Here is a 20,878-nt window from a genome sequence, read left to right as displayed (position 1 = left end):
GTGAGGTAACTCAGCTCCGCCGGTGCTCCTGCACTGGTACACATCCCAAGGGCCTGTGTTTTAAGTTTCAGCTCCGTAGGTCACTCGGAAGGTTCCTAACTTTCTAACTTTGTGCTTTTTACGCACCATAGACTTTGTATTGAGAAGTGCGTGCACTTTGAACACTGCACCCGAGTCCCGTGGGCCTTTCCCGACTTAGTTAACTCCAGTCTCGAATAGCTCCAGCGATTCCCAAGGCCCTAGGCCTCTTCACTTTCCTTTAGGTATCTCTTATACCACTTATTTAGTATATGGTTTAGGTGGCCCCTAGGGCTCATCCATATTGTGCAACTTTTGTGTATTTTAAACTGTCTTGTGATTTTACGCTTGTGCTTCTGTGCTCATAAAGAGTCCAGGGGATTTTATAGTTAATAAATCAATATATATTTTCAATATATATCTGTGTGGTGTCCCTTTCATTTGGTATTCAAGGGGGTTGTGTATGGTATAACAGCTGGCTTCACATGCCTTTCAGAGTTTAGCCTAAGACTGCTTTGTCCACGTTACCACTAGGATAACTGGTCTACAAGGTTGAATTACAACCATCATCATAAGGGTTGCTTGGCATGGTACAAAGTGATCACTAGAATTAGTGAGCATTATATACCAGGCCAACTTCTCACATTGGTGAGCAGCGGATTGGGATCTGAGCTTGCTGTTGTTTTACCATTACAATCTTTGAGATTATCATTTGAAAGATCATACAGGTACCTGCTAGGTACATATAAAACAAGACTAGTATACATAAGTTCTACTGAACTTAGTTGTTGTAGAGCAAAGGGAGTAGCACACCCTAGCTACAACTACTAGATAGGTTTAGTAGGTAAACACCAGTGTAGGTAGATTGCAACACATCCACCCACACTAGAGCAATGTCTGGAACAGAGGGGTCCAGTGGACTTACTCCTGTTGAGAGTGACCCTCCAAGGGCACCATCCCAGTTTGCTATATTTCCCTTTAAGGAATTAAGACAGCTTTGTGTCTTAAGGGGTCTGAAGACAGGGCCTTCCCCTACTACAGACCACCTAAGAGAGCTCTTGGATCAGTCTGAGGCTCTAAAGACCTCTAAAGCAAACCCCACAGGGAATGCTGAAGGAGGCCATCCTTCAGAGGATGACACTGTAGACACCCCTACCCCTATCATCCTAGTAGATGAGGAAGCCTCCACCACTGGAGCTCCTCAAGTAGATGTAGAGGAAGAGGAAGAAGAAGAGGAGGAGGAGGTGGAAAGCAGTGAGTCAGATGATGACAGAGATAGTCAGGTGCTGGTCAGTAGACTGAACCAGGCTAACTTAAGTCAACTTGGGAATGAATCAGGTAACAACCCATTCAGACCCCCAGGTGGACTTAACCAGGGCCATAGGAGGAGAAGGCATCACTCAGGTGAATCCAATACCTCCCATGTCTCTAGAGGCTCTCATGGTCACTCCAGAAAGGAGATGACTAGCCCTCAGAGAAGGGAACATGAGGCCAAGATGAGAGAGGCTGAGCTTAGGATCCAGAGGCAAGAGTTAGAGGTTGCCCTGGCTAAGGAGAAACTTGCTAGAGCAAGACAGCCTAGAGAGAGTGGGGTAATAGAACCCACTGGTGGCAGCAATATCCACAAGGATAAAGACAGGTCTTTTGATAATAGAAACCTGAGTAAGATTGTGCCCCCCTACAAAGCTGGGGATGACATCCATAAATGGATTACTGCAATGGAGAGAGCCTGCAGAGTACAGCAGATCCCTCAGGAGCAGTGGGCAGCAATCTTGTGGCTCTCCTTTGAAGGTAGAGGCCGAGACAGACTCCTCACAGTTAGTGATGGGGATTCTAGAAACTACCTGGTCCTGAAGAGTGCTCTGATTGATGGGTTAGGCTTAACCACTGAACAGTACAGGTTAATGTTCAGAGATACCCAGAAGACACAGACTCAGGACTGGTCTGAATTTGTTGAGTGTGCCACTAAGGCTCTGGAGGGATGGTTGCTGGGAAGCCAGGTTACAGACTATGAAGGATTGTATAATTTGCTGATGAGAGAACAAATTTTAAATAATTGTCAGAACCAGCAGTTGCATCAACATTTGGTTGACTCAGATTTGACCTCTCCCCAAGAATTGGGAAAGAGGGCAGATAAGTGGGTAAGAACCAGAGTTAAGCAAAAGAACCAGAACCAGAACCAGGGTGGTGACCAGAAGAAAACAGACCAGAAGGGTGGGGAGCAGAAAGCTAAAGACCAGAAGTCTTCAACAGGGCCCCAAACTGAGACAGAGGGTGGGTCCCAAACTTCCAAGAAGAAGAAGAAAGAAGGTCAGAAGAAACCCTGGTGTAAAACTTGTAAGAACACCTCTCACTGGACAAGTGAGTGTAAAAAGGGTGGAGCCCCCAGCACTGCAGCCCCTAAGGCACCTGCACCCACTAGTACAGTTAGCAGTGTTGGTCCTCAAGCCAAGGGTTTAGTGGGAATCACTTTGGGAACTGAAGGAGATTCTGACCTAGTCAGAACCCTTACACAGGCTGTTCTGGTTTGTGAAGGGGACATAGATTTGACCCCTGACATAAGTCCCAGTAACCTGGGCAAATACAGACAGACACCTTTGATTAACAACAAAGTGGCTCAAGCTTACAGGGACACATGTGCCAGTGTCACTATGGTGACACCTAACTTTGTGGACCCTGGCCAATACATGCCAGGCGATGATTACCTGGTGACCAATGCCAGCAATGTCACTACTACCCATAGTGTGGCACTTGTTAACTTTTCCTGGGGAGGGGTAACTGGCCTAAAGAAAGTTGTGGTTAGTGCTGATCTCCCAGTAGAATGTTTGTTGGGCAATGACCTGGAGAACTCTCTATGGTCAGAAGTTGAGTACAGGACTCATGCAGAGATGTTAGGGATATCATCACATGTCCTTGCTGTGACCAGGTCACAGGCCAAAAAGTGCCTCTCTGAACCTCAGGTCTTGGATCCTGGAACAATGGACCAAGTACCTCCCAAGAAGAAGAACAGGAGGGTTAAGGCTGCGCCTTCCCAACTGCCTACAAGTGAGGATCAGGCTTCACAGGAAACTGATCTTGAGACCCCTGAAGGAACTGTCCCTGAAGAGCTTGAACCTGGTCAGGTTGAGTTTCTGGGGACAGGGGGACCTTCTAGGGCAGACTTGGGGCAGGCTCAGTTAACCTGTCCTTCTCTTGAACCCCTCAGACAGCAGGCTGCTGCTGAGGCTGCTGGGAATGCACAAGGTGCCCATAAAGTATATTGGGACGATGGACTCCTTTATTCAGAGGCTAGAGACCCCAAGCCTGGTGCTACCAGGAGGTTGGTTATACCTCTGCAATTTAGGGGCTTCCTACTCACCTTGGCCCATGATATTCCTTTAGCAGGACACCTAGGCCAGAACAAGACTTGGGACAGGCTTGTCCCTCACTTTCACTGGCCTCACATGTCTGAAGACACCAAGGAGTTTTGTCGCTCCTGTGAAACCTGCCAAGCCAGTGGTAAAGCAGGTGGAACAACAAAGGCCCCCCTGATACCACTACCTGTGGTGGGGGTTCCCTTTGAGAGAGTGGGGATTGATATTGTTGGTCCAATGGATCCCCCTACAGCATCTGGGCACAGATTCATACTGGTGGTAGTGGATCATGCCACCAGGTACCCAGAGGCAATTCCCCTTAGGACCACAACAGCTCCTGTTGTGGCCAGGGCCTTACTTGGAGTTTTCTCCAGAGTGGGGTTTCCTAAGGAGGTAATATCAGATAGAGGTACCAACTTCATGTCTGGATATTTGACAGCTATGTGGAAGGAATGTGGTGTAAACTACAAGTTCACCACTCCTTATCACCCACAATGCAATGGGCTTGTTGAAAGGTTTAACAAGACCCTAAAGGGCATGATTAAAGGATTACCTGAAAAGCTCAGGCGAAGATGGGACATCCTTCTGCCCTGCCTTTTGTTCGCTTACAGAGAGGTCCCTCAAAAGGGGGTTGGCTTCAGCCCCTTTGAATTGTTGTTTGGGCACCCTGTAAGAGGACCCCTGTGTCTTGTGAAGGAAGGATGGGAGTTACCTCTCAAAAAGCCTAAACAGGACATAGTGGACTATGTGCTTGGTCTCCGCTCCAGGATGGCAGAGTACATGGAAAAGGCGTCCAAAAACCTTGAGGCTAGCCAAGAGTTACAAAAAGCTTGGCATGACCAAAAGGCTGTCCTTGTTGAGTTTCAGCCTGGACAGAAGGTATGGGTGTTGGAGCCAGTGGCCCCAGCAGCACTCCAAGACAAATGGTCTGGACCCCATACAATTCTGGAAAAGAAGGGAGAGGTTACCTACTTGGTGGACCTAGGAACTCCCAGGAGCCCCCACAGGGTGCTCCATGTGAACAGATTGAAGGCATATGTCAGCAGGGCAGACATGGGCTTGCTCATGGCTACAGATGAGGGACAGGAGGAAGAGAGTGACCCTCTCCCAGACCTGCTCACTCAGAACCCTGAGGATGGTTCAGTTGATGGTGTGGCCTTAGGTGGCAGCCTCACTGAACATCAGCAACATGACTGCAGACAAGTTCTACAGGCATACGGGCATATGTTCTCCTTGACACCCAGTCAGACTAACTGGTGTACACATGTGGTGGACACTGGTGACAGTCTTCCTGTAAAGAGCAAAATTTACAGGCAACCTGACCACGTCAGGGACTGTATAAAGACTGAGGTGCAAAAGATGCTGGAATTAGGTGTCATTGAGCCTTCAGAGAGCCCCTGGGCTAGCCCAGTGGTTCTGGTCCCCAAACCTCACACCAAAGATGGCAAGAGAGAGATGAGGTTCTGTGTGGATTACAGAGGACTCAATGCTGTCACCAGGACAGATGCACACCCTATTCCAAGGGCAGATGAGCTCATTGACAAGTTGGCTTCTGCCAAATATTTGAGCACATTTGACTTGACAGCTGGCTACTGGCAAATCAGGTTAGCTGAGGAGTCTAAAGCCAAGACAGCATTTTCTACCCCTAGTGGGCATTATCAGTTTGTGGTGATGCCCTTTGGTTTGAAAAATGCACCTGCCACCTTCCAAAGGTTGGTGAACCAAGTCCTCACTGGGTTGGATGACTTTTGTGCAGCTTATCTGGACGATATTGCTGTCTTTAGCTCCACCTGGGAGGATCACCTGATCCACCTGAAGGAAGTGCTTGAGGCTCTGCAGAAGGCAGGCCTCACTATCAAGGCAACAAAGTGCCAGATAGGGCAGAGCAAGGTTGTATACCTGGGCCACCTTGTAGGTGGAGGCCAAGTTCAACCACTGGAGAGTAAGATCCAGACCATCAAGGACTGGTCCCCTCCAACTACCCAGACTCAGGTCAGAGCTTTCTTGGGCCTGACTGGGTACTACAGGAAGTTTGTTAAGAACTATGGGTCCATTGTGACTCCTCTTAATGATCTGACATCCAAGAAGATGCCCAAAAAGGTTCAGTGGACAGAAATCTGTCAAAAGGCATTTGATGACCTGAAGAAGGCCATGTGCTCTGCACCTATCCTGAAGAGTCCTGACTACTCAAGAGAGTTCATTGTCCAAACAGATGCTTCTGAGTTGGGAGTGGGAGCAGTGCTTTCACAGCTTAATGTAGATGGCCAGGACCAGCCCATTGCTTTCATTAGCAGAAGGCTGACCCCCAGAGAGAAACGTTGGTCAGCTATAGAGAGGGAGGCCTTTGCTGTGGTGTGGGCCCTGAAGAAGCTGAGACCATACTTATTTGGCACTCACTTCAAGATTCAGACCGACCATAAGCCCCTCCTATGGCTTAATCAGATGAAGGGTGAAAACCCCAAACTACTCAGGTGGTCCATTTCCCTACAGGGGATGGACTTTACAGTGGAGCACCGCCCAGGGACTGACCATGGCAACGCAGATGGTCTCTCCAGGTACTTCCACTTAGAACATGAAGACACAACTGGTCAAGGTTAGTCTAATGTCCCTGCGTTTGGGGGGGGGGGTTATGTAGGAGAGTAGGGTCTGCTATCCTATGGTCACCCCAAATTTTTGCTTTTTGCTTCACTGGTTTCTGACTTAATGTGGCTGTGGGCCTGCTAATCAGACCCACAGCCTGCTGTTCTCTCTCTAAATTGATGCCAATGCACTTTAGGTGCATTACGAATTGGAACTGGTTCACCTTATGAGCCCCTGTAAGAGTGCACCCTAGGTGCCCAGGGCATAGGTGTATCCAAGGCCTACCAGGGGCTGCAGCACGTATTGTGCCACCCCTGGCCTGGCCTCCATCTTTGACACAACTGGCTGAACACTCAGCTGGGGTAAGTCGGTGTAACCACCTCTTACTTAGGTACAGTATGCCTGTGCCTAACCCTAAACTGGACACATATGTTCCTATCAGCCACTCCTATGGAAGGCCTCATCAATCCTGGAGGCAGAGTGCTTGGAAATATGTGAGATGGTGCTCTGGCATGAGCTGAGCCTGTCTGCAGCTGTCGGGAACAACTCCCTAAGCCGTTCCGGGATATTGCCATACCATATACTCTTAAGTGCATTATAATCCTCGCGGTTAAATGCTATCTTTGGTTTGGCTTTATCAAAACATGTCGAGTAAGGTGTCATACGAATTGGAATACTATCCCCTCGCCAATTCTGGCGACGGGGATAGCATTCCACCCTTCTAGAGGGACACGACATGTGCGTAGCCTTAACCCCGGTTAAAGTTAAACAGGGCCTCAGCTTCACAAAATGGACGCTGCCACCACAGACACAAGTCTGGCCCCCTGCTGCTGACCGAAACTCGGCAGATGGTGGCCTGGACAAAGGGTTTCCTGCCTTGGGAGGTGCGAGCACCACCCCAGACAGGATTTTGTGTATTAGGTAGGACAGGGCTGAAAAGAATCAGACATGCCCGGGGCACACAAGGTGTCCCCGTGCATAGGCCAGCCCAAACCGGTTCTGGGGCCTTCCAGCCCCAGTCCTGGCGCGGAGCTGGACAAAGGAAAGGGGGTGTAACCGCCCCCCTTCCTGGTTCCTCCCAGAGGAGGGACCTAGTAGGTGATCCACCCCCAGTTTGGGAATAAGAGGGGGAGCAGTGCCATTGCACAGCAGATCATCCCGAAATCAACTTAAAACTAAGAAGAAGACTGGACTTCGACATTCTGCTGCACAGAAGACTGAAGAAGAATCTCCCTTGTGGCCAAGGAGTGACCACCCTGTGAACACAGGTACCAACCAGCAACTCGACGTCTGCTTTGCCGCCGCCTCCCGCCGGAGACCGAGCCCAGAGCCCGACAAGAACCAGACTCCCAGACCTCTCAGAGCCCGATCCACAGTCCCTGCGAAGAAGGGACCCGTGGAGGCACCGAGTGACGTGGGACCGGACCTCTTGGAAGACACTCGTAAAGCTGACTGCGCAGCTTCTGAGGCATCCTCGACGTTGTGCTTTGGGGATTGAGAACCCCCACCACCGAGCAGCCCTTGCACCGAAGATCAGCCCCCCAGCATCTCCACGATCTGCGTGGGGCCCTTTTGCACCGTGCCACTCGACGCGCCATCCCGGCCACTAGCCACGTGGTCAGCGGCCATCTTGGCGACGAACCCGAAGATTTAAACAGCAGGTCTGGTTGCTCCAGACCTACCCAAGCTCCTGTGAAAAGGAGCCCTCGCTCTGACCTTGCTGGTCCGAGTGAACAGCATCTTTCAACTTCTGCGTGGCTTGCATTTGCCAAGGCCTGTTTGCTCCGATCAGGTCGCCGACACCGCCAACAGCGAGAAGCCTACGTGGGACAGCTCGTGACCGACTCCTGGACGTCCTCGACCCCGGGTATCCACGTGGCTGCAGAAAGAAGCTACCCGACAACGCCTGTTTGCACCCGACATCGCCTGGTTCCACTCTGGTTCCAGGGCAGTCACTGGCTAGTGACTTTGAACACTGTCCCCTCTGCTTTCAGGTCTTCAACTCTTCCGATCCACCCTTGGATCCACCGGAACTCTTCTCATCGAGCCGCCTGCAGCATCTTCAGCTCCAAGCACCATCGACCAGCGTGACGAAACCCGACACATCTTCGACCCTGTGCACCCGCTTCCTGTGGGTGAGGTAACTCAGCTCCGCCGGTGCTCCTGCACTGGTACACATCCCAAGGGCCTGTGTTTTAAGTTTCAGCTCCGTAGGTCACTCGGAAGGTTCCTAACTTTCTAACTTTGTGCTTTTTACGCACCATAGACTTTGTATTGAGAAGTGCGTGCACTTTGAACACTGCACCCGAGTCCCGTGGGCCTTTCCCGACTTAGTTAACTCCAGTCTCGAATAGCTCCAGCGATTCCCAAGGCCCTAGGCCTCTTCACTTTCCTTTAGGTATCTCTTATACCACTTATTTAGTATATGGTTTAGGTGGCCCCTAGGGCTCATCCATATTGTGCAACTTTTGTGTATTTTAAACTGTCTTGTGATTTTACGCTTGTGCTTCTGTGCTCATAAAGAGTCCAGGGGATTTTATAGTTAATAAATCAATATATATTTTCAATATATATCTGTGTGGTGTCCCTTTCATTTGGTATTCAAGGGGGTTGTGTATGGTATAACAGCTGGCTTCACATGCCTTTCAGAGTTTAGCCTAAGACTGCTTTGTCCACGTTACCACTAGGATAACTGGTCTACAAGGTTGAATTACAACCATCATCATAAGGGTTGCTTGGCATGGTACAAAGTGATCACTAGAATTAGTGAGCATTATATACCAGGCCAACTTCTCACACATACAGATCTTGACTTATGCATTTTTTTTAAAACACTGATATTGTGTTTTTTCTTTTCTTTGTTTGTTTCTTTTAATGTATATCTTTTTAAGAGATTTTGGATTTATAGTGGATTTATTTACGTGTGCATTGTATGTATCGTTTTCATTAAAAAAGTCTTCCTAATTATTTTAAAATAAAAGGAGATAATATGTTGTACCTTCACCATGCATTCTTGTCAAGGTGTGTATGGAATGTAATGATGTCACACTCTGCGACTGAGTGTCTCATGCAGGACATTCTATTTGTTGTCAGTTTGAGCATCTCCTATGAGGAGATGACAGTGGTGCCTTTATGTATTACTGTTCTTTGAGTAAACACGTTTTTATCAACATCTACTCATGTGGAGCAGGTTACTACACTCTTGACTTCACCAATGGCTTGACTGAATGTTCTTGCGAAGCTTAATATTTTTGTCAATATTGATTACAAAAATGTCCCATCCAGCGCAAACATACATGCTGATTCACGGACTTTGAATATTTTTGCCATCGGTTCACCCACCAATAAAGTAAACATGGCTACTCTTACGTGCACACGCACACAGGTGGGGCCAGTACGGATTGGGATGAAAGCCCATTCAAAGATGGCTGCCAATGTGTGCACATACACATGCAATTACAGACATTCTGAAATGAGATAAACGGTGATTTACGAAGATGACATAGGCAAATGGTGGTGAGGGCCCAGTTAGCAATATCTAGGTAGTTGCTGGGCCCCTGTATATTTCAAAAGAAATATATAACTCCTTCAATTAAGGAATACAGATACCACCATTAGTTGAATCCAACATAAGTGCCACATTATTTACCTGAAGGAAGGTTTTTAGAATATTAGTAGTCCTCTAGACATGAGTGCTCCATAATGACCTGTAAGTCTCTGGTACTGCAAATAATTACTTTCTATGTGGGTGACTATGTTGTGCTTGCGTGAGATGCCTTCACACACAGAGAAAGAAAGCAACTGCACAAGTGGACTGACCCTTTGCCCACGTTGTAGGCTGTGAATGAAAACTGTGAGAGCATTGGTTGAACAGCCTGTGTTTGCAAGCATTTTATGTTAATTGCTAATTGTTTGTCCAGTCTCAGTGGATTGTTTTTGTGCAGAAACGTGTTCCTCCATGCCCAAAAACAATTCTCCTTACAAGCAGGCACTCTTGCACCGTGGGTGTCCCTTATTTTAACTTCGAAAAGGACTGGGCAAGTGAGCGTTGCCAGCATTATTTAAAAAACACGCCATATCCAATGTAGTGAAAGTCACTAATGCAAACTATCAAAAATGATCTGAATAGATGTCCAGTGTTAAATCTCTATTTCATGCACTGTCTTCTGTTATGCATTTGTGTGGCTTTGATAAATCACGTTCTTCATTGTAGATCACCTTATAAAAATGGTCCTATAAACATGTTGTTTTTCTGAATTTGATATGCACATTACATTTTTTAAGAAAGCTTAAAGATTTCAAATTAATTACTTTTGCTTTTAAAGAGAAACGTAGTGCCAAACCTGTTTCTTTTCAGTTCTGCCTCCAGGTACTCGTACAATTTTTAACTTGGCGTATATTACTGACTTGAATCGGATACTTGCACTTGTGACAAAGAGCATTGGAGGAGGCGACTCAAAGCAATCTTTACTGAACTTGATCAACTGCATGTCAGGCAAGAGACCTGGATTATTTTCTCTCCTGTATTTGACTCACTGTAACTGATTTTCTTCACTATCACTGTTTGTTATGTTGCTCAGTTTTGTTGATAATGTTTCCAACGCAATTTTACTCCCTTTATCCCTGATTTACAAAGGGCATGGAATCTCAGCAATGAGAGTTCTCATTGAGGAGGTGCCAACTTCAGTGCTGAGACTCCCCCATGACTGCGGTGCTGTGAGTGTGGAGATCATTTGTGAATCAGGCACTTATTGACTAAGGGGCCTATTTAAAACTTGCTGCGAGGGCAGCCATGCTGCTAGGGTGGTAGAGGACCGAGCTCTGTCTGCGCTATGGCAGGCCACCCACCATATTTTGGAGTTACCTCTTGTATGGGAGTCTGTTTCCACAGCAGGAGCTTCCACTAATATGGCAGGGGCTCTTTCAGTGAACATGCATGTTAAGGTAGCTTGCTTGATATGTGTTTTTATATTTCAGAATGCAGAAGTGTGCTTCTTCAATACAAAACCAAACGAGCAAAGAGTGTTGTCTAGCCTTTGCACCTGGGACATTGTTTTAAATTTCCTGCCTAGATTTTCTTGCCTTGCATCACCAACCTGAGCAGGAATTATCAATGGTGGGACACCCAAAAAGGGTAGACTCTCCGACATTCACCCACTAGCAGTCCTGTGGTCGATGGGCAACTGGCTACACATTTTCGCAAGATGAGTTGGTTTGTTGATACCATGCATGACTTGGGAGTTTCAAGCAAGAGCTGGTGGTTGGCAATATCAATTGCAGCTTAAAGGCAAGCAATGCCAGGGGACATGACCAGATACACATTCATCTGCTTACTGGAGAGTGGCAGCTTTTCTACTACAGTTGGATCAGGAGATAGTGAAGATCATGGTACTCTGGAAGATGGTTCGATAGTGATTCTTATCAGGAATTTGCCAGAGAAACGGAAAGTTAAGCAATGAGGTTCGGTTAATGAGCCCTGGGACCGGCTTTCAGGGTTGAAGGAAGTCACATTGAGCGTACAAGTATTTATTATGGCCAATATAGTTATAAGTGCCTCAGGAGGCAGAGATATATAGAATTATAGATGAGTAATAGTTAATTATGGCCATGTTTTTCACCGAGAGTGAAAGCAAATAACAATAAGAGTGAAGCTCAAGTTGTCTATAATGTCACTCAGAATTCCCAGGTGAAAAACTTCCCCAAAATTCACCTTTTACTTATTTATAATTTGTTGTTACATATTCTCCCCCCAAATTATCTGCCTCTGCTTTCAAATGCTGCACACGGGCAGAGGGGTACTGGGGGAGCCATACATAACATAGCCTCTCCTCCTTGCCTCAAAGTGAAATAAAAATACCTTGCCTCCTGCCACCCAACACTTCCACGCTCTGCCCTCCAGGAGCTCCTTAAGCTGCATGCTCCCTGCTCTCCAGTGCTGCTTTGACAGACTCTCAGAGAAGCCTGACAGAGGATCCTGGAATTCCTTTATGATATAGCAACATTGGGAACAGCTTTTGTTAACAACTGTTGCTTCATCACAGTAGTGAGCTACTGGATTTAAATCCAATTATTCACGCGAGTGGCTCTCGACCAGAGCCATGCATAACATCATGATAAATGACCGATTAGGACATCATCATAGGAGGTTGATTTTAGAAAGTGTGTAGGAAGATAGTCAAGAATTACATTGTAAAAAGTAGATATAGGGGCAGGATATATGGTGGTACTCAGGAATTGCGTTTTCAAAGGACAATAAAGGAAAGCAGGTGACTGGTGTGTCCCCCTACTTGCCCATCTTGATCTACAATGACTGACAGTTATTCCACCCCCAATATAACATCAATATTGTTTCCTTGGGGCTCAATGGGATACCTAAAGTACTCTCACATCATTGATGCGATTGATTACATGACCTATTAAGTGTATTCATTAGGGACGGATCCCTACAGCATCACATCGGTATGATGGATTGTTACATCAGTTGCTCTTACCATTGTAGTGTTTATTCCGATTACTGCGTTGGTTATGTTTATTGTTGCATGAATTGCATGCATAGTTCTGCCCTTTCCATTTATTTATGTTACTTTAAAACAAACTTAAGCCATATTTCCTGATGAAAACTTGCTTTCCTGATCACACAGGAAATGAAGATAAATCCAGCTACAAACTGGCAAAGATGATGGCAGAAAATTGGGATCTAATCGACGACAGTACAAAAACTGATGCAGTCTCAATTCTATCAATGACAATGGCACAGGAATTTAATCGTAAGTAAGACATGTGGTATACTTAAGTGCACTAGCTAGTGGCGAAGGCTTTTCCAGACCAGGATTTGCTAGCAATAGGCATCACTGCAAGGACACCAACAAAACTGCACTAAAAAGTCACTCAAAACAAGCATTCTAGCTGTCAGCTATCAGAAAATTATAAAGTGTTGGGGTGGGTATAGAACAACTTCGGCATTTTACTAAAAGCCCTGGAGGTGACTAAGGACATCTCGTATATTTTTGCAGAAAAGGAACTCTGACATAAATCATGCCCACTAAGCCTGTGATAAGTGCACCCCATCAAAAAGTGAACGACGCGCCAAGTTCTGGCAGCAGCCACTCTCTCAATTCTGCTGACGGAAACGTTTAACTGACAACATGTCTGCCACAAGGCCATTGGGCAATGTCCATCTTTTAGAATGCCCTGGTCAGGCTAATATTTCCAACATATATTTTTTCTCCCCTGGACCACCAGCAAAAGCATGGTCGTCTAGCATAGAAAAGTACCATCACCTGATAGGAGAAACCCGCCAGTTCATCGAGGCCATTTTTCTTTACTGAAACAAAACTTTTGGGGTCTTTTTTGGAAACACAACAAAAGATTGCTGCTTTGACTTTTGTGGAATTTGCACAGTAGACAGTGAGATGCTGGCTTGTACTTTACTATTGTACTGTTCGAGTTCTGGAATGACCCTCATTTTACAGTTTAACCACATGGCTGCTGGGCGTTTTCCCCCCCTGTGCTGGAAAATGCCATTTTAGTGGCACCATGACGAGCTCAGCTCGTCATCAGCACACGACACCCGTGGGTGATGACGAGCTGAGCTCGTCATCAGCATCGAAAGGGTTAATGTTGATAAAAATCCCTTTTTATGATCTTGCAGCACATAGTTACCCACATTCTGTTTGGTACTGAAAAGGGCTGTGCTGAATAGGGATTAAAGTTCTCCACTTCTCCTGATTGTAATTTCTCAGGAACTTGGGCCATGGTTGCTAGCCAACGGAAATCCTGTGCAGAGGTTCTGGGAAACCAGAATGTCTGGTACAATCAAGTATACCCACGTACAAGACCTACTGTTACAATTTAAACTACTAAGATTGAGGAACAACTATGTGCACCTCAAATTACTAATTGTGCAGAATTCTTCACAAAACCCTTCGTTTCTTGGCTTTAACAAAAAAACTATAAGTAGGTGGCATATATCAGAAGTAACTCTGTGACTTGGTCTAAGACAGCGGTGGCAAGCAAAGTGAAATCTCTCCTAGCAGGTTGGAGCAATACATTCACCCCTTGCCTTGGCTGAGGATTATGGCGTGGGGCAGAGAAACGGGCCTGAGCTGCAATGCATACTTATATATATATACATTTAAGACTTTCTCGCTATATCGCCGCTCACTTCCTGCTGGGCGGGTGCCACTGACCATCACTGGCGAAACATGTCTTCCAAACGACAATCCCTTTGCCAAGTCAAAGTAGGCAGTGCACACAGAAGTCTATTTGTCAATTTAATTTATTCCATCAGTGCTGACAAACGCGTTTCGGCCAGAAGGGCCTTTCTCAATGTCAGCGTGCATTAGTGCATCAATTATTTTTTTAAATGTCTGTGCTTTGTAATAAAAAATGGACTCTAAAAACTCTCTTCATTTCATCCAAAATTGCTCCTCCATCATAACAGAGTTCCGTTTTACCCCTGTAATATACATCATTTCACAGCAGTAGGTTTACACAATATCAAAATCCTGCACCATATTATATGTCCGATAAATGCAACAAATAAATGTACATTATTGACCCACTCAATTCAATTCATTATTGTATTCATCACCAACGTCAATATTAACCCCACTTCTGTATCATGATTGAATCTGCAAAAAGCAGCAGTTTCATCATGAGCTCGTTGGGGACAGAATCGTAAAATATAATATACAAAATATATATTTCTTTTAAATGTATTAATGATGTCTGAAATGACTAACTCCCAATGGATTGATTCAGTCTCCCACTGCTATATATGCTCACATTTTGAGCATTAATAAACTATTAAATACAACTACTGCAAATAAAGCCCTGAATGGGCATGTTCAATCATTCATAGGACCCTATTAACCACTGCACATACAACATATCCTGGGATTCCTACTAGAGATTTTTCCTCGTATGTGGTACAAGACTAAGTTCACATTAGACATGTTCATTATCCACTGTTCGTCCGTACTGTAGTTATGTAGTTATACCTCTGTGACGTGCTGGCAAGCAAAGTGAAATATTTCTCCTAGCAGGTTAGAACATTACATTTACTGCCTGCCTTGGCTGAGGATTGCGGCATGGGGCAGAGAAATGGGCCTGAGCTGCAATGCATGCTTTTTGCTTTTCCCAAAGCTGGATATATATATATATATATATATATATATATATATATATATATATATATATATATATATATATATATATATATATATATATATATCTCAAGCTCAACTTCCTTCACGGCGTGCAAAAGAATCGACCGCACTCTGGTGGTTGAAATCAAACGGGTTTATTGTCCGTAAAATTCAATAAACAGGGCGCGTTTCGGCTTCGCGCCTTTTTCTTACTGTTACCGCACACCATGTTAATCATCATTCAAATAATAAAGTTTCTGACATTTTTTGCATACATTGATGTCATTTTTGAGTAAGTCATGGAAATAGATGATGCACTATAGTTAGTTCATTCACATGGCGGCCATCTTAGCATATTGAATCAAATAGCAGCAAAAAGCACAATTGAGCCATAATTCCGCACTTGAAATTCATAATTGAAAACATTAGAAAGAAAGTATATACACTCTTAATGTAATTTTTGTCCATCACATTTCATAATCTAACTGTACAATAAATCTTTGTTTGCACATCTCTGTGTGCACATTTTGCATCTAACATTTCAATTCATATCAATAAGAAATTTGTTTGCCAAAGGATTTAGCCTTGGATAGGCTTGTGTGCGGACCTGATATGTCATAATAATAGACTACAGAGATAATAAACTCAAATTTCAAGAAAACAACAAAACCCAAAAAATATATATAAATGGGTCTGCAAGTTACTGGTTTGATCGACTGGAAGGGAGACAGAACAAAAGACACTGCTAGCCTAGATGAGTAGATAGCTCCTCTTCTGTGTTCAGACCTGAAGGTGTCCTAGTTTGGAGATCTATGATAAATCTTGATTCCTGCCTACGTAGCTGTGTCTCTCTGTCTCCCCCATGATCTTTCATAGGGATGTGATCAAGACAGAAGAATCGAGGAGGTTACGATCACTCCGATGTTCTTGGGCAAAATGCTTGGCCACAGGGTAATTTGGGTCGTTGTGCTCAATGGCTCTCGCATGTTCGAGTATCCTTCTTTTTACGGGATGTATTGTACTGCCGATATAGTGCAGTTTGCAGGGGCACTCCAGACAATATACACAGTAAGGTGTGGTGCATGTCATGAATTTACTGATCTTTTTGACTGTGGTTTTGCCTGGTATTTGGTAGTTCATAACTTTAGGGCTAGTTCTGCATGCTTTGCAGCGATGGCATGGAAAGAATCCAGTAAGATTGCCCGATCTGGGTGTTCTAGGAACAGAGTCAAAGTAACTATGTACATGTCAATCTCTCAACGAGCGGTTTCTTCTATAGGTTATTTTGGGATAATCTGATATGTCAGTTCCAATAGTGTGATCTGACTTCAGGATATGCCAATTGCGTGAGAGAGCTTGATGGATTTTTTTGGAATCTTGTGAAAAGGTTGTAATAAAGCGAAGAGTGCTTTGATTACCAGTCTCTGGTCTGTTTTTGTCTTTTAGAGGCATGATCTGGGTATTCTCTGGACTTTTTCAAAAGATTTCACTAGTATCTGTTCTGAATATCCTCTGATTTTAAATCTTTCCATTGGTTCTTGTGCTGCTGTCTCAAAGTCCTTATCTAATGTACAGTTTCTTTTCAAGCTCAGTAATTCCCCATAGGGAATACTGTTCTTCAAATGTTTTGGATGACAACTGTGTGCCTCCAAAATGGAGTTGCCTGCTGTGTTTTTACAAAATAGTGAGAAATGTATGTTCATCGTTATTCAGCATGCCTTGTGAGACCCATTTTCCAAGTAACTCACGATATTGAGTAATGCTGTGGTTATACTCCTCTTTACTTATTTTGCTGTCATCGTTCAATTGGCGTAAGGCTTCTGTACAATAATATTCTCGGGTCTTGAGGACAATGTTTCCTCCTTTATCGGAGGGCTTGCAAACTAGATTGGGATTTGATTTCAATTTTTCTAAAGCCAATCGTTGTTCTTTTGTCAGATTGCATTGTTGATTACTAGTCTTCGTTGGATTTTTGGACCTGAGTCTGTTTTCACTGATTCTTCGAATACATCAATTGTATCATACGGCATAGCTGGTATGAATTAAGATCGGGGTTTGAAATGAGTCTTAGGTCTTGTTAGATTTATCCCGAATTTCACAGCCTATTATGCTGCACTCACTGGCACTCCTTGTGAATCCCTCGTTGTTTGACTTGCCAAAACTTGTAGTATATTCAAGTCTTCACCAACAAGATTTTCCATTTCAGGATTTAGATTTGCACTGTTTGCATTCGTACATGGTATGTTCCTTAACTTGTTGAATTTTAAAAGTTTGAGTTTGCGGCAGAACAAAAAGAGATCAATTCTAGACTGAGTGTATTTGAAGTCATGCGATGGGCAAAACGTTTATCCTTTTTTCAGTACCATTTCTTAGTTTTTGGTAAGTTTATGTGTCGTTAGGGTTACAATTGTAATATATTCCTGAATTGTCATCTTCTGTTTCCTCTCTTGCACCAAGTGTATGAGGCTACACCTTGATACTCCTCTGTGGAAGCCCCCTCGCCGCGTCTGTCTTGTCTTCTTTCTGGCGGTTTGACTTTAGCCCCCCTCTGCCACGACTGTCACATTAATTGAAACTCCTCACGAAAATGGGACTGCTCTCTTGAAGTTGTAGGTCTCTCATCTCCGGATTGCTCTTGTCTGTAGTCACATCTGATTCTGAGGTGACTACAACTGGGATGCTTCTCTTGCTTGTGAAGTTTCGCAGTGCTCTGCGTGGAGCATCACATTTTCAAGCAAAGGTAGGGATACGTCCTTGCTCGTAATCCCTGGCATCTCTCTGGAATTAACTTTGTTTGCATTTTCTAATTTTGTCTTCATATGCAAGAAGGGTTTTTTTCATGGAATCACGGAGAGCATCCCTCGCTGTTACGTCTGGATCCTGTGCAATCAGTGCTTCGAGAGCTTCAATTTCTTTTTGACATTTAGCTCTGTCGCTCCATGCTGATTAGGATCTTGAGCATTCCTCCTGACATTTCTGCAGTGTAGCTGGCCCATTCATCTAGAAGTTGCGGGTCAACATTTTCATAAGATGGCACTGTGTACACACGGAGCCCGCGCGGGATACGCTTTACCTCGAGATAATTTTGAAGCGAGGTCGCTTCCCACCACTTTCTTATTTCACGTTCAAACAGTCTTTCTAACTGTGTAAATAAGGCTTTCAGGGGGCTTTGTGCATTTGTAGTCGTACTACTCGCAGATCCATGTGCTGCTGCCCCAGCATTTGTTTTGAAAATATCGGCCGCTGCCTCATGGCGTGCTTCGTCAGAGTACATTTGTGCGCGTTATCGCTGGATTTAACGTGCATTTCAAACAATGTTTACAAGATTTCTTCTACTACGCTCCAGCCGTTTTGCCGCTTTGAATTTTACTGCGGCATTGTAATGTTTCCGCAAAGTATTCAATGTGACAGCGAAAATAAAAACGATTCGGGCAAGCCCTCCGACTTACCCTTTCTCATCGCCGTTTTCTCCGCGGGGAACATCCTTTACAACATGGTAATAACACCGCAGTGCCATTACAATGCAGGTTTCACAACGCAAGTCGTTACTACGACTTGCGCTGGAGGGGGCTCTAGGCTGAGGAATAGTAGATGTACTATTCTCCCACCTTCCGTACTGTATGTAGTCTGGTGTTGGAATAGTAAATCTTACTATTCCTAAGCCCAGCACCCTACAGCGCAAGTCGTGGTAACGACTTGCATTGTAAAACCTGCGTTGTGATGGTCTGTGGTGTTTTATACCGCGTTGTACTGTCATACATCCTTTCTCCGATGTTGGTTGCAGTGAACGTCTGGTCCGTAGTATATATCAAGACTGAAGGGTGTCTCCAAAGGAAAGGTCACTCACGAAAGGTTTTCCACACACCACTGCAGGCACCTGCCACCACCACGAGCCATCGCAGCGTTCATTATTGCAGTGTGCCAAGCGTTTCAAGCCATATCCCTTGATCACCGGCCTGCAATAAACACAAACAAGGCATCCACTTAGAATCGGACCCTTTATTGAATGCTAACAGTCCCGCCCAAGTGAGTGTAGGCAGGCATGGCATCCTGGTATATGTAGTCCTTCTGCTAAGACTGCTGATCCGTGTATACCCTAGTGGATTGGATGCCTCACAGTGTCACAATATATACCCAAATGTGCTTGCGTTTGCATCAAGCCCGTAGTGTAGCTCACCAATAAAGTCCTGAAATGAGGCCCCTTCCGTTCCCGGTACGTGCTCAGAATTGCAAGCACCAGGATCTGCCAGAGTACAACAGCGGGACACCTCTGCGGCCGGACGAGCCGCAAAACATCAAGAACGAAGGGTGTCCTCAAAGGAAAGGTCTCACACGGAAGGGTTTCCACACACCAATGCAGGCAGCTGCCACCACCACAAGCCTTCGCAGCTTTCATTATTGCAGTGTGCCAAACGTTTCAAGCCGTAGCCCTTGATCATCGGCCTTCAATAAACACAAAAAAGGCATCCACTTAGAATCGGAACCTTTATTGAATGCTTACTGTCCTGCAGGACTACGGGACCATGGGACTACAAGCATGGCTACATACAAATGGACTACAACATCCAGAAAGCCACGGCGATGCCCAAGGGGGCAGGGCTTGTTCTATTCATAAATCAGTGTCCTGATACACGTTTGCTGTTTCCTTGCATAATTGAGTGTGGAGCCTGCCAGTAAACAAGAGCGCCAATTCGCTTGAAAAGCGTATGAGTCAAGGGCTGCCATTAGGAAGCGCGAGTGACCTGCTGGGTGTGCAGCCGCCTGGGGCATCAGTGTGCTTACCCCCTCATGTGAGATGGCTTCAGTGGGGCAACACTTTGAGTGTAATATGTATGTATGTATATATATATATATATATATATATTAAAGATGGGTTTCCAGTTTCACCAATCCTTCACTGCAAACATCCATGCACTCACGAGCAGAGTTTTTTCAAAAGCTTCTTTATGTAAGCAATATCATCAACGCGTTTCGGGAGTCAGGCTCCCTTGATCACGATGTTTTTGGGTTGGTCTGAGCCTCCCTTTTCACATACAATCAAGGTGATAAAAACAGTAAAAGGACTCACAATGAAACACACTGTTGATGTAAATACAGCGGCCATCTTAACATTTTCCCTGTATATGTAACAGTGATATTAGGATGAGTTCCACATTGCAAAACCTCGCTAATCACAGCATTTATGAGGGAATGATTGGAAAACGCTATAAGTAAAAGAGATATTTACAACATTATCTCTTAAATAAAAACGTTTACAATTTTTCAAAGTGCAAGTGCATTTTTCATTTCACAGAAACATATTAGCTCCTTTGTGCAAAGCTACGCATATGAACTAAGGCAAGTGCCTATTCCAAAAGAGCATTAACCCTATCAATGAAGCGAGAAAGATTTATCTTTAATCACTTATGTTTGTCAAAACATCTCGCTGTATTTAACTTAGCACAGTCCGGTTTCATGTGAGTTTGTCCTGGCTCTTAACAAACAAGTTTACGTTGCTTGAACTTGTGGGAATTTTGCTAATGCAGATGCTGTCAATCAGTTCTACCTTATTATATTCATAAAGTGCAAGTGCTTTAGTTGACAGGCATTTATACACTGTAAACAATTTGACTGGATATTGCACTAGAGAAATAGAAAGTGCGAGTGCTTGAAGAATGCTTATTGTTCCAACTAAAGTGCAAATATTTAAAAAGTGCAAGTGCTTTAACTCAAAATACAGTACTCCATAGATGTAAACATTTCACTCAAATTGCACCTCCGCAAATATTATTCCAAAGT

The 20,878-nt window shown here is 44.7% G+C and overlaps 1 protein-coding gene across 1 annotated transcript in view; it reads left to right on the top strand.

Moving 5' to 3' along the window:
• The window catches only part of LOC147701912 (cytosolic phospholipase A2 gamma-like), a 956,977-nt gene that overhangs the window by 712,864 nt on the left and 223,235 nt on the right, over positions 1–20,878 (top strand). Inside the window, exons 12-13 of the mRNA XM_086930542.1 lie at positions 10,309–10,446; positions 12,593–12,718. Coding sequence (XP_086786668.1) covers positions 10,309–10,446; positions 12,593–12,718 — 264 coding nt within the window. The remainder of the gene's footprint in view (positions 1–10,308; positions 10,447–12,592; positions 12,719–20,878) is intronic.

The sequence above is a fragment of the Lissotriton vulgaris genome, chromosome 7 (assembly GCF_964263255.1).
Source record: "Lissotriton vulgaris chromosome 7, aLisVul1.2, whole genome shotgun sequence".
Classification (NCBI taxonomy): Eukaryota; Metazoa; Chordata; class Amphibia; order Caudata; family Salamandridae; genus Lissotriton; species Lissotriton vulgaris.
Note: the sequence above shows the minus strand (reverse complement) of the source record. Positions and strands in the feature narration are given on the sequence as shown.